Source organism: Athene cunicularia (assembly GCF_003259725.1).
Source record: "Athene cunicularia isolate RWA chromosome 13 unlocalized genomic scaffold, athCun1 chr13_part1, whole genome shotgun sequence".
Lineage (NCBI taxonomy): Eukaryota > Metazoa > Chordata > Aves > Strigiformes > Strigidae > Athene > Athene cunicularia.
The window spans coordinates 6,631,514-6,645,099 of NW_020799117.1; the positions used below are offsets into that span (position 1 = coordinate 6,631,514).

At 46.0% G+C, this 13,586-nt stretch overlaps 1 protein-coding gene across 2 annotated transcripts; it reads right to left on the reverse strand.

Annotated features, from left to right (window-relative positions):
- Window positions 1-950: 950 nt before the first annotated feature.
- On the reverse strand, window positions 951-12,212 carry DCTN4 (dynactin subunit 4). Of its 2 annotated transcripts, XM_026857936.1 has the most exons (13): window positions 12,085-12,212; window positions 11,499-11,677; window positions 10,552-10,595; window positions 9,705-9,812; window positions 9,084-9,104; window positions 8,063-8,136; window positions 7,600-7,709; window positions 6,171-6,280; window positions 5,219-5,292; window positions 4,948-5,002; window positions 4,355-4,462; window positions 3,866-3,963; window positions 951-3,152 (listed from the first exon to the last, which is right to left on the reverse strand). In XM_026857936.1, exons 1-13 carry the CDS (start codon window positions 12,117-12,119, stop codon window positions 2,939-2,941), a joined length of 1,230 nt encoding a protein of 409 aa, XP_026713737.1. In that variant the 5' UTR covers window positions 12,120-12,212; the 3' UTR covers window positions 951-2,938. The 2 variants fall into 2 exon arrangements, with proteins under 2 accessions (XP_026713737.1, XP_026713738.1); XM_026857937.1 differs by lacking the exon at window positions 9,084-9,104.
- Between the last annotated feature and the right edge of the window lie 1,374 nt (window positions 12,213-13,586).

Below are 13,586 nucleotides of genomic sequence, written 5' to 3' on the forward strand. Positions count from 1 at the left end.
GTGCCTCTACTGTCCTGAGCTCTGCTACTGCTCTCAGAGGTTTAACACCAGCCTCTCTCAGGGAAGCAGGTCAGCACTAAGTGTTTCAGAGATGAAAACAACTCCCTTACCTCCAGGAAGTCCTGGAACTGGCTCCAGCTTTATCCCGGATTCTGTGGTACCTTCCTTGTCCTTCTCCTTTCCTCTTGCTGCCTGGGATCTAAAAATCAAGAGAAAAATTTGAGAACAAGGATGAGAAAAGGTAGGATAAGCAGATATTCACAACACAGTAATTTCACTTTATCTAATCCAGATCCACTGCTTCAAGTCAGAGATGAAAAATTCACAGGACATCAGACACAGCTGGTACAAAGCATGCAAAAAGCACCTACAGGAGATGGATTAGAAACAAAACTACAGAAACTCATCCATAACCCTCAACTAGGAAATAGTTTACACAATTTGTGCAATCTTCAGCCCAGATCCCACTGCTGAAAGAAAAACAAACTGTAAAAGGACCCCATTTACCAAACCAGTAACTACTCCAGCATAACACCCACTCCTGCTGATCCAGACTGCACCAACTGAGCAGAACACCTTGTGGCAGTATCCTCATGGCTTCCTTCCTCCCCCACACTCACCTTCCCCATTTGACATTGAGCCTGCGACCATTGACAATGAGTTTGTTGAAGGACTTCTCAGCTGCCACTTCCGTCAGCGGCGCACCGGGGCGGAGGAGAGCGAAGCGACGCGGTGACGTCAGCAGAGCGCCGCGATGACGAGCTGGGGGCACTCTAGGCACGGCCAACCATAGAGCTCAGCTGAGAGGGCGGGAATGGGCGAAACCACCGGGAACGGGGAAGGAGGGCGAGACCACCGGGAAAAGGGGGAGTGCTTCGCTTTTTTTTTTTTAAAAAAATTTTTAAATAATTATTTCTAACGAACCGCAGCGTAAGAACCAACGCAAAGAATCCGAGAGCCACGTTTGCTTTATTGAAGGTCACTACACGACGTCAAGCAGTAAGGCAACAGTCGCCTGTCAGGAAGGGGCAGACAATGGGGAGCGCGCTCCGAGAGCGGGGACAGACCGGGACACACCGACACCTTTCCTATCGCCTACAAGCACCTACGGGGAGGGGAAAAAAAAACAAACAACCAACCAACAAACCTCACCGAGCTAATTTTACCGCTCACAATATCCTAAAATCAATGCACCTTTTTGTTTTCAGTGAGAAACGGAGAGTTGAGGAGCAGGTCATCAGCCCCAGCATGATCCCAGGTGGTGGTTCGAGGCCTTGCTCAGCCACCGTCCCGTCCCAAAAAGGCTCTTTTCCACCTTAGTGTCACAAGTGTAGCAGCTATTTTGGCTACTGAAGAGAAGTCACAGCCAAAAGTTAAGCACTTTGTTATCTGGACAGGTAAAGCCACAGCAGGCGCTAGCACTAGAGATTAACTATGAACTACAAATCTTAAACTCATGCTGTACTCTGCGTGTAACCTACACGAAGTTGTAAACGTGATGCCTCGCCGTGCTGAGACCTGCTGCAGGACGTAGGCTGTAAGGCACGCCTTCGCCCAGGCACACCAAGACAGGTTTCTCATGCTATGGGAGATCGTTTTTGGGTGGTGCACCACTGCCTCCCTGGAGAGCAGGCAGCCCCATCCTGCCCTCCCGTGCAGAAGGTTTGCAGCTCCGGGCTGGCAAAGCCATGGCATGAGTGTCTCCAGCAATAGAGAGGTGGCTGGCTGGCATATTCAAGCCTTTCCCAGCAAAACAAGCCCATCCAAAACATTTAACAAAGGTCAGTCTGAACTGGGAACACTCTGTGGGGAGTGATCTCACCCACGTGAACTAAGCTATGCAGTTACTAGCAATTCAGTATCCTGGATACTGCTCTTAATTACTGATTTTAGCTTGGACTACAGCCAAATTACACCCCAGATAAATTACCTTATGGTACAGTGTATGCTAGTTAACATGTAACTGTCTGTCCACCTTTATACCTCCCTCCCACCCTAACTGGAAAAAGATAAGAGTACAAACTCCAAGAGCCTCTGTAGTTTTATGACTACCAGACCTAATCTTAACTCTCCAGGTTTCATATGCTGATCTCTACCCTTACTAATACATGTTAATAGAACTGAAGGCTGCCAGGCAGCCTCTCCAGAGCATCCCTGCCTCAGCCAAGAGCTGTAGCAGAAACAGAATTGCCAGCTCACGGGGCATTACGCTACCACACCCACCCGTGACACGGCGGGCTGACAGCGGGTTGGGTTGCCAGTTACATCCATGGACACTCACAGGACACTATATGTTTAGTTTAAAGGCAAACTGATCATTTCCTTTGTGAAAACGGATCTATCACCTCAGCTAAGCAAGCTACATACGCCAGAGCAGTAGGGTTGTATGTTCCAACCCCCCACAGCTGAGGTATCCTACAAGGAAGCAGAAAACCAAAAGAAAGCATCGTGCTGCTGCCAGTAACTTGCCAATAACGCAGCAGACACAGCCACCTCCTGAAACGGTTGTTCAGGAAGGGCGTCGCTCTGTTGGAAAAAGAAGTTGTTCATATGAGTAGGTAACGCATCAGATTTGTGGGCTAACATGAAAAAAAAACACAGAAGGGTTCTTTTCTGTTGATAAAATTCAGCCAGGTGTCGTGCAAATCTGGAAAAAGTGAGATCTTTCTCTGTGCTGAAACACGTGCTGCAAGTTAAAACTAGCCTGTGGCGGTGTGGGGAAGCAGAGCGGTAGTCAGTGGGCACTACAACAAGAGGAGAGAGAACAAACCATCCCAAACCACAGCACCCTCAGCCACCTCCCTCACGGCCTGGCTGGGGCCTGTGGCGCACACCCACACATCACACGGGAGCCCTCGCAGAACGTTTTGGCGGGTGCTTTCCTCACTGTGACAGTCTGTCCTGCGGCCAGCTGTTGGGGCACAAGCGTTGGGAGCGTTTATGGGAGCACTGGACCGAGGCTGAGCTCCACGTGATGGGTGAGCCAGATGACCTCAGAGGTATGATCACCTTCCTCGCTGGGCCGAATTGGAGCAGCAAGGTTTTTAAACTCGTGCTTCATCTTGAAACTCACGGTCACTTCGCCCTCTTCTTTCTGTGGGGTGACCTTGATGAAAACTCCCACCTTATTGGCTTTTCTGAAGGCAATAACGCTGCAAGGCAGAAAACAAAAGAACACTGGGTCAGCCAAGTTCTCCCACAATTGTTCCAAGAGATTTATTCTGACACCACCCAAGAGGGATGCTCAGTTTACAGCCCATGGGCTGAATATGCCCTGCCAGAACAGATGTCTGGGTTTGTAACTTACTCCCTGCTGCTTTTTGCAGGGCACCCACAGCCCCTTCTGCCTCACAATCAGAACGTGGGTACCCCCCTCTATGCTGACTGCTGCTGGCTCATCCATCAAACAAAACATGCTACTGGTGTTATGTACCCAGAGCACAATAGGGAAGGGCCACAGTGCACAGCTCTGGCTGCAGGACATATTCCATTTTGAAGGCTGTAGGCAACTCTGTCACACACCCTGCTGCATAGTTCTCACCGCTGCCATGAACCCACTGCTTGCGAAGGGAAAGATTACACAGAGTATTCCTGGAGAGAATTAGTACCACCACCTATAACTCACACCTTGCCTCAAAGGGAAAAATGTCTCCTGAACAGTCCAAACTACAAGCAGAAAGATTTGCAGTGCTGATCTCTGACCCCCCAAAAAAATCACCACCATCCCCATAAAGAAAATCTGAAAAAAAAAAACCCAACAAATCAACAAACCAAAACATGCTGAAGACAGAGAGAAGAGTGAGTTACTTAGTTGAAGTGCCAAGTTTTTAAGGGACAGGTTCCCTATAAGACAGACAACACTCACTCAGGGTCATCCTGGAAGTCTTGAGGCTCTGCCAGCTCATCATATTCTGCTGCAGCATCTTTGCCAGCCAAAATAAGCTCCTTGGGAGGAACTGCCACCTGGAACAGAGCACGAGGAGAAGCAGCCTTTCAGCACTGATCACCACCTACACTGTGAGCAGGAGAAAGCCCTCCCCTTCTGCTTTGCTACGGCTTAACAGAAAAGTGATTCATCCTCAGCTTCTCTCCACCCCAGTACCACCTTCTTACCCCTCCACCAGTGAAATCACATATTTCTCCTTTGGGTTCTGGATCTCAATGAACAGACAAAATTTCAAAATACTTTATAGGCTGATGTTTACATTGGTGAGTGTCATTTAAGCTCCAATGAGGAAAATGCATCACAGTCAGCAGGGACTGAAGCACACATAAAGTGTGACCTGTGGCAGGATAAATGGGAGTGGAAAGCCTTGGAGGAGGCCAGGGCTCACACAGCAGGAGGGTACAATACCTTGGCAGTGCTGTTGATGTTGTCAGGGTCTCCCTCCTCGCACTCCAGCAGTGTGACATGTGTGATGTTTTCCACTGGATTGGTCAGAGTCAGGAGGACTTGGCTCTCCTGGGGAGATTCAGGAATCACAGTTCAAGAATCAATTGTTCTTAAAATTCATTGTTACTGTTAGCATCTCCATCTTCTGTGACTGATCAACACCTTCAAAAATTGCATCAGGTACACTCAAGGGATGGATAGTGAACACCCCCAGTCTGCAAGGAAGGTGCCAATGCCATGCAGTACTCTTTGTTAATATAAGAAATGCGTATCTTTGGAATCTAGCCAAGATCTCAACTCCACACCATTTATTCTTCAGATATTGGCATGTGCTTGTGATGTGGGACATCACACTGCACACTAATCTACTCATGCAGAGTGACAAGTACATGCAGTGTTATTCCAACCACTCCCTTAAACCTTGAACTCTCTCTAAATGGAGTAAGTGAAGCCCTCAGGCAGCACCACACCGTGTCATCTTCCAAAAAATATCCCACATCCAGACCTCCCAGCTGTGCCTCACCCTAAGACGTTTCTAGAAAAAAAGTACTGACCTTCATGTAGCGCAGGTTGGGAATAGACATGATTCTCACTTCAGGGATATAGTTACTACAGCAAGAACAAAGCAAATAACCATGATGGACATTTTAGAAGAACAGGAAGCAAACCTACTACAGATAAGCTGAATAAATTTTAAAAAATCACCCTAAGAGATGACACAATCATACAAGAGGTCAAATGAAGAGTACAAAAGAAATTAAAATAGAAGGTATTAACTAAGCATGGATAGGTGATTGCTCTCCCCAGTCCCCTTATCTTACTTACACAGCAACCAGCTGGATCTTGAATTTGATAGATGTTGGATTGAATTCTGGTTTGCTCAGGTTATGTTCACATTTCTAGACACAGATACGTTAGTCAGCACCAAAAGACAGTGTTTAGTCACATACTGAAGAATCAGAGCTGCAAGCACCATGACACTAGCCATGACATTACCAGTCTCTAGCACAGCACACATCTTGGGGTGCGTGTAGCCATAGCTGTGTCAAGCTACTGATTTGGAACCAGGCTTAAAAAACACTTTGACAGTCACTGACTGCAGCAGGAAGAAGGCACAAATACCTACAAGCCTTTAGATTTATGCTCCAGAATCCTCCAGAACATTACTTATTTCTGAGAAATATCCTGCATTCTGCATCTTAAATGCTTGTAAGATTATTGCTCCATTACTCTGGGAACTAGACAAATATCCCTGCTTCACTGAGAAAGCAGGCAGCTTTTTGAAGACCATGTAGTAAGTCAACAGCAGAACCTAGATTTAATTCCTGACTATCTTTGCTTCTCAGCCCTCTGCTTTTCTTCTCCAAAATATCCCCTTTCTCTAAGGGCGTCTTCAGTATTCTGCACTGCTTCTCACTAATTGTGTTAGTTGACTTGATTTTTGCCTTTAGTAACAGCAGAAATTTTAATTCTGACTGTACTGGCAGCCTTTTCCAATTCCTTGGCTAAGCAGAGCACAGACCCCTACACAAACCCACCTTTCTATCTTTATGCATCTTTGGCAATGTTGTCCCCCTTTCACAATCTTCATCACATCAGAGATGTGAGAGCCTCCCTCATCTCCCAGTGCTGTCACCAGTAATTTGGTTGAGAACTTTCAGCAACCAGAAGCATTTGAACAGCTTCTTTTAAAAATACAGAGCCCATTTCCTGCAACCCAAGTTCTACGAGCCTAGAAAAAAAAAAAATATCTCTTTTTTTGTATTTAATTAGCTACCCGACAGCGCAGTGAACGCTTGATCAGGAGGTGCTTATGACGTGGGTAGAGCTGGGAAGCGCAGATCGGCTGGAAGTCAGGCTGCAGCAGGCGCTGACGCAGAGTCGTCACTGGATGCACAATGGAAAGCAAGACCAAATTAGTGTCTCACTCATGCACTGAAACTAGATTGTAAATATATGCTGGCCTAAGAGCAAGTGTGCTGCGCAGACATGCTACAATCTCCAAGAAACTTAATTTCACCTGCACTCAGTAATTCAGAAACCACTGGCAAGTATCCCCATTTCTAACAGTGAACAAATGGAAGGTAAAAGTTGTATAAAGGGCTGCCCTGACTGGGCACAGTAACACAAGAGCAACGTCAGTGGCAGCCCAGGAGAAACAGGGGACCCTGATCTCTATTCAAAGCTCAGCTGGGGTGGAAACAGAATTCTGTAATCATCCAAAAAGTTCTTTCCTGCCAAGGGAAAATGGGTTTTCACAGCTTTGTTACCCTCACAGCTGGGTGCTGCATGAGTAGAGTATACAGCCTCTCAGCAAGGAGTTTGCATAACTCAGTCTCACGCACAGAATTAGTGACTACATAGTTCCTGAGGCAAGGAGCTCCCAGCAGCCAAACTTCCCGTGGGTTTCTCCCCAAAAATCAGGCTCCTCACTGTTCCCAGTACCTAAGAGGCAGTGAGCCACCTGGCAGCCTTTCCCTCATTGCAGGGAACCACGAAAATTCATCATCTTTACCATCATCGTACTCTCACAACAAGTCTCAGGAGAAAAGGAGACCAAGATGATCTACTCCCTTCCATAAACCTTTCATGAATTAATTAATATGGGCAGAGTTTGTAGGCCTGCAGGACTATTGAGAACATCTGTCCAACGTAGAGCCACCTCAGCAAGAAGTCCAGATTGCTTCCTGTACCTGCTGTTTTATCCCATTTGCTCCCAAGTTTCATGGACCAATTTACAATATTTGTGATAAAATCATGAGACAGCTAAATAACTGGCAAGCTTACACAAGCTGTTCCAAGCTGATGTCAACGCAATGCGCAATTGTTACTTAACAGGTCAGTTTTGGTTCCAACTCCCCACCAGATCAGCTATGTCCTTGTTTCCTGCTGTTATTTGAAAAAGGACATCAGCTCTTTTCTCCATCCAAAAGTTGACACTTCACATGAAGAGAAATTAAGGTCAGCGAGAAAATGAAACAACCATTAAGAAGCCTGATATATTTGGCTCAGCTTTCCACGTACAACATGAAGCTGAGGGTGCATTCAAAGCTACCATACAAAACCTCATGAATTTCCCAACATTTTAATCCCTGCATAAAAATGACTAAAATCTCAGGCTATTAGGAATCCCATGGACAAGTTTCCAGGCACTGCCCATGTTATAAAATGTAAGGGCAAAAAGCGGCAGAATATGAAGGTGTTACCTTCTGTCAGATTGATTGGTCTTGTGTAGTAATCCTCAGGAAGAGGCTCCACTTCTTCCACTGCATCAGCTGGCTCAATCTTGATCTCCTTCTGGTCCTCTCCTTTTAGGCTGAAGTAAAGTGAGGGACAACTCAGTCATAAAATATGGCACACGTGCTCTGACAAACAGCAACGGCAGCCACCGCATTATAACACAGCAGGCAGCGAGAGCTGAGACTGCAAGACAATACTAACTGCACAGGGATGTGAGCAGTCACTCGTTTCTCTTAAAAGAAAGCAAAGCATCTGAAAATGCTGCACAGAGACGCCCGAGGATTTGACATCTCTCTAACCTCCAAAGAAGAAAACTCCTTTCACTGCTATCTGGCAATATGTTCATAATTTTTCTGAAGTTGCTTTATTGCTCTCTTGCCTACACCTCTTATCCTTCCCACAAAGGTTAACCCCAACCCTGATACTCACGAGAGTCCAGCGAGGGCACTGATCGGTGCTCCGGGCCTCTGGCGTTGAAGCCTGGTTCCAAGGCCATATTTATCCTACAAGGAAAAAAGGTCTGTCAGCTTCAGGCCTGCTTCCTGCCAGGACAAGAAGACCTACTGCAAACTCATCCTTTGAGCTGCATGACAAGCATAGGGAGACAAGCAAAGGAAAGAAAAAAGGGAAAGGTATTCAATGCTTCCCAAGATTTTTTTTTCCCCCTGCTCAAACTGTTAGTAAGGAGAAAGCAATTACCACTGCACTGCAGACGGGGAGAGACAGATGTATGTGGCTACTGCTTACAGAGCTTTTGCTCTTTCCTTAAATCACCAGCCTGCACTACTGACACATTTTCCCTTGATCTTCTCTTTGGACCAATTGCATGTCAAAGTAGTGCAGAATGAGCTCAACTGCCAAAAGAACTGGGTCAACGTGGATATGCATCCATCTGAAATACCCTGTAGCACTACTCAAAGCAGCTGGAAGGTTCAGACTCCTACAAACCTTGTTACCTATGGGTCTCTCTTGCCAGGAACCACCAACTGGCATTGCAGAGCTGATCTGCTCCTCAGCTTTCTACAGCTGAACTGTACACAGGGTGCTTGGAGGCAGAAATCTTCCTTCTGGGCAAGACTGAAAACCTGAATTCTCACCAAATAAGAAATTTGAGCATCAGCCTACCCTGGTGACTTTTCAAGGATCAGAAGATTAATGATAGTGCCATTTGCCTCAGGCAGACAGATGGCTGTGTCTGAGCCAAGCTTTGTGAAGGACTGCTTTTCAAGTGTACATTACTTACCCAAAGACACTGCCCTGCTTGTAAACTAACAAAAATTATTTTTTTTATAACAAATGTTACCCTCTAACTAGTTAGCCTTCATGTGCGGTCGTTCTAGGCACATCCAAGTCACAGGCCCTGAGGCAAGGTGAAGAGTAGGTTCTGTTACTCCCTTTCAGTTGGTACCATGAGAGCTTTAACACCAGCAGAAACTGTGAAAAGACTTACCACTACGTGTATAGTGTGTTGCTGCGGAGAGCCCCCAAAATAGCAGCAGGTAGCAACGGAGACAAAAAATGCAGCCATAAGACACAAGCAAGGGCACAGAGCAAGCACAGTTAATTGAGAAGTAGCAAGCATACGCAGAGTCACCCAGCTAAACAAAGTAAGTAAGCATTTACCTACCAGTTAAAATAAACAAGTCATTCAGGCCACAACCAAGTCTTAAGGTTAATTTCAGTTGAGACTTCATGCAGAAAAGTGCCAGACAATCCTGATCTAACTGTTCCCAAGCTGTGGCATGCAGCTGTCCTGAGAAAGAGCTACCACTGGTATTTTGAGTGCAGTTGCACTACATTTCAATGCTGGATAACATACTTCTTTGTACGGCAAGGGTAAACCCTGCTGGCGTTATCAGAGAGGGTATCAGAGAGCGAGACAATGTAATACACAGCAATGGGTGTAAAACTACTTGTCCCTAAAGAAACCCATGTGTCCTAGCACATTTTCTTCATGCTGTTCTCAATTAAAAAAGCTGAGCAGCCCTATCATGCTACCAACTATCTAATCTTTCAAGCTGAGGCTGTTGTGAACCACTTCTGCTCCGAGCACACTGTACTCCCAGCTCACCGAAAAGGCCAGGGGCATGTAGTTTCGGCGTCGCACCAGCTTCTTTCGGTCCCGCTCAATCTTCTCTTTCTGAGCCAACTGCTGGTAGTACTCAACCAGTTTGTTAATCTGGAGGGATAAAATGGAAGATACCCAGTGAATGGGGAATAAATGCCAGACCAGCTGCAGTATTTGTTTGTGAACAAGCTGGGGTTCCTGCTACTTGTTTCACTCTGTTCCTAGAACCAGTTCTATTTTGAAAGATAGATATTAAAGAAGTCTGCGTGTCTTAACTCACACCGTGGGCGACAAAGCGACCCCCCTTTGGGAATGACATCTATTGGAGAGCAGTGTCCAATTCTTACTTTGCAGTTAGGCAACCAAGAGTTTGTTCACACATTTGCCGTGACTGGACAGAGTTACGTCACATGGCCAAAACCAAGCAATTCGGATTAGTGGAGAAAACATCATTTTTTCCCCGCTGAGGCTGATCATATTTAGTGTAGAGCCTTAACTAGTGACAGGGAAGGGCAGTAAAGGTGCAGTTCTGTTTTCCAGATCCTAGATGTGCTCTTGGTCGGAAAACAGCTTTTGTTCACATACATACGCAGCATATTCATTGGTGTTGTTTTAACAGCACTATTAGATATGATGTCTGCAAATGAGTTTCTTCTGAACAAGAGATTTTATACTGCAACATCCACGGGAGAGCCTCTAAGAGGCCTTCCTTCCACTGAATTCAGTCAAGGTGGAGATTAGGAACTGGTATCTGAAGGATTCTACAGATGCAGAAAAAGTGATTGAGAGGGCCTGGGCTCTTTCTTAGCTAATTCATCTCAGCCTAAGCTCAGCTTTCCCCTTCACTCACCCTCTGCGTGTGAGGATTCTCCGGCTCCTGCCAGCCACCACTAGCTGCACAAGAAAGAGAAAATAAACAGTCCTCAGGAGAAGATTTCCAGGCTCCACAAAGAAATCACATCTACACCCGACTATCTTGGTTTTACTCGTGAAATATAACATTCCCTATTTTTGCTACACTTACCATTGCAATTCTTTGGGTTCATGCCTGCACAAATACACACCTCTGAAAGCTTTTCACATGCAGGTTTGGGCTGAAGGTGCTTCACCAGCTTTTATACTGTGTTTTTAAACAACTGCTGTTTAAGAGATACTCAGAACAGCACCAAGAGTCACTTTAGCAGCAGATACATGAGTTTACAAGAACTCTTGTTACTGGCTGTCCATGTCCCTGCATCTTCAGCTCCCAGTCTTCAGTCTGTGACTTCAACACTGCTTGGTCTACTCAGTCCCATTTCTGGAGACCAACAGATATTTTCTGCATGTCCTATGCACCAAAGAACAGATGAATGCTATGTTCCAGTGCCGTCATGAAGAGAAAAACTAAGTACAAACACACACTAGCAACTCTGAAATAAGCCTAAGTGAACATAAGTGACAGAAAATAAAGTAGATATTGATGCTGTCAGACTGAGTGGCTTCAAAGTCTCTGAAGGTACACAAACAAGATCTCAACTGTGGGGAGAATGCACCAACTAAAAACACCCCTTGTTTGACAGCTTTCTCACTAGTCAGGTACAAGCATGGAAGTAGGTTACATGTTCCACTAACTCATCTCAGCTCTTCAAAGGAAAGTTCAGCAAAACTGTTTTCCTGTGAATTCTGAGCTGTGACTCCAAACTTAGACTGATATTATGTATATTGTATATCCAGAAACGAATCTGATTATCTGTTGCCTCCAAAACACATACCGGCCTCCTGCTGTCATGCAGTTTTCTGTCTTTGATTGTCACTTACCGACAGACTTGTCTGCCATGCCAACATCCCGGGAAGTCCAGCGGCAAAATCCACAGGCCAAGTAATATGCTTTCTTCATGGTAGTCTTGGCTGGGTCATCAGGGAGTGGAGCAGGAATGCTCGTGGCCCGAGTGGAAAGGGTATGCATGCAGCAGGGGCAGTCAAAGCAGTTAGCACACCTGTGAAAAGGAAGGTCTATAAGACAGCACTCTGACAAGGGTCCCAGGCTGAGGAGAATGTTCTCAACAAGCAAATCAAGATTAAACCAACAGACTTTTATCTTATGCAACAGCATTAGGAAAAAGGGTGACACAGCCATCAGTGAGAACAGGAGTTAACATAAGAATGGCAACAGTGAGAAATACTATGTGATACTGAAAAACCCTTTGTATTATGAGAGGGTCATAAAGCCTAAAATACACAAGCTACATTATGGGAAGACACTTATTCCCCAAAACAGACTAAAAGGTAACAAGAAGGGATGTAATTTTTGAAGAGAGTTTCATATAAATACTGTCAGGTGTTGATTAAAGAAGGAGCTGTATAAAATACAGACTCTTAATGAAAAAAGTCAAAGCAACCTTACCTATTCTTTTTCAGCTTGGCTTCAGCTGAAGGCATGTTTTCCAGGCAGCTGGGGCAGTAGTGAGAGTCCACCTGATGAACAAGACAGTCACATCATGCTTCCTGGCACATGTTTGTCTAGACAGCACACTGGCAGCAGCCTGAAAGTCTGCCGCACAATTTAACAAGGCTTTCTTTCTGGCAACAGACAGGTGAAGTCAGGGAAGCCTTGAGACGTTTTTTGGTATCTGAAATCTTAGCCCATCTCAGCCAGATTTTGATCTTTAATAATGTAAGTCAGAAGGTTTCTTAAACCAGGATAGATTAAAATATTCTGCCTAGTAAATGAGAAATGGACAACTGGGTGTTGACCTTTTGCAGCTACCAAAATTTACTTTTTCAACTTGAACAACATGCTGTTTTCTATTTATGTCTAAATTTATGGTGCTCTTGTAGTTACACTGGTCAGATACACATACATTTCAGAAAACGTTTTGCATCTGTCTGCTGTCACTGTCAAGTCCTGTTCAGACGAGGGAGACAAGTGACTCCCATCTCTCACAGTCACAAACTAATTTTGTCAATTAAAACAGTAGCAAGAAAGGGGTCCTCTTCTTGAGGAGGAAAATAAATCAATTATTAAACATGGAAAGGCACAACGACTACACTCCTCACACTATTGAATTCAGGATGGATGCAGCATGGTGACAAATCTATTCTCTACTCTTTGAGGGCTTTAACACTTCCAAAGAGATTATCTCTTCTGAGATCTGGGTTGCATGAGCATTCTTTCAAGGTTTTATAAATCTATCATAAATTTCTTAATTCACCCAGAGTGCCACAAAATCAATTTTACCAGTTTCAATAGGGCAGCACTCCTGGCAGGCCCTCACGCACTGGCAGCCTGATGATAATCTGCATCTTAAGGCTCCAGCCATTCCTGGACAAAGAACAAACCTTCCACAGCAGAAGTCCCACTGTATAACCTGGGGAAATGCTTGTCCAGGTGGAAATAAACTCACACCAAACACTCTCAGCCCCGACTCCATTCTCAAAAGCAGTATGATGCTCTCCGGCCTCAGCACACCGCCTTGCCAGAAGCGTGGGGTTTGTTACTTTGCTGCGAATGCCACCACATCCAGCAAATCTCGGGAAGCCTTGGGGGCCGTCCGAGAGCAGTTCTCCCCCGTGACACAGCACCAGACCAAGCTCAGGTTTTTTCCCCACGGAGGGGTGCGGGTGGGTGGGCGTCCCTGCCCCCCCCCGGCCGGGCCCGATGGGGATGTGTGTGTGTGAGGGGATCCTTGTGCCCCCCGGACAGGCCTTGCTGAGGGCGGGGGTTGTCCCTGCTCCGCGGCCGGGCCGCTCCCACCCAGCGGGGCCCTATGTGGGGGGGGCACATCCCCTACGAGGGGAAGTCGCCCCTCGATGCAGCCCCCACCCCTAGGACGCGCGCCTCAGCCAATCACAGCTCGAACTCTACCGACGGACAGGCAGGCCGAGCCAATCCAACGCCTGTCTCTT

Coding starts and splice junctions, on each gene's coding strand:
- DCTN4 (XM_026857936.1), bottom strand. CDS start 12,119: ATGCCTTCAGCTGAAGCCAAGCTGAAAAAGAATAG. Junction 5,293..6,170: donor AGCGTTCACTGCGCTGTCGG/GTAGCTAATTAA, acceptor ATCTGTGTCTAG/AAATGTGAACATAACCTGAG. Junction 5,003..5,218: donor AAGATCCAGCTGGTTGCTGT/GTAAGTAAGATA, acceptor TTCTTGCTGTAG/TAACTATATCCCTGAAGTGA.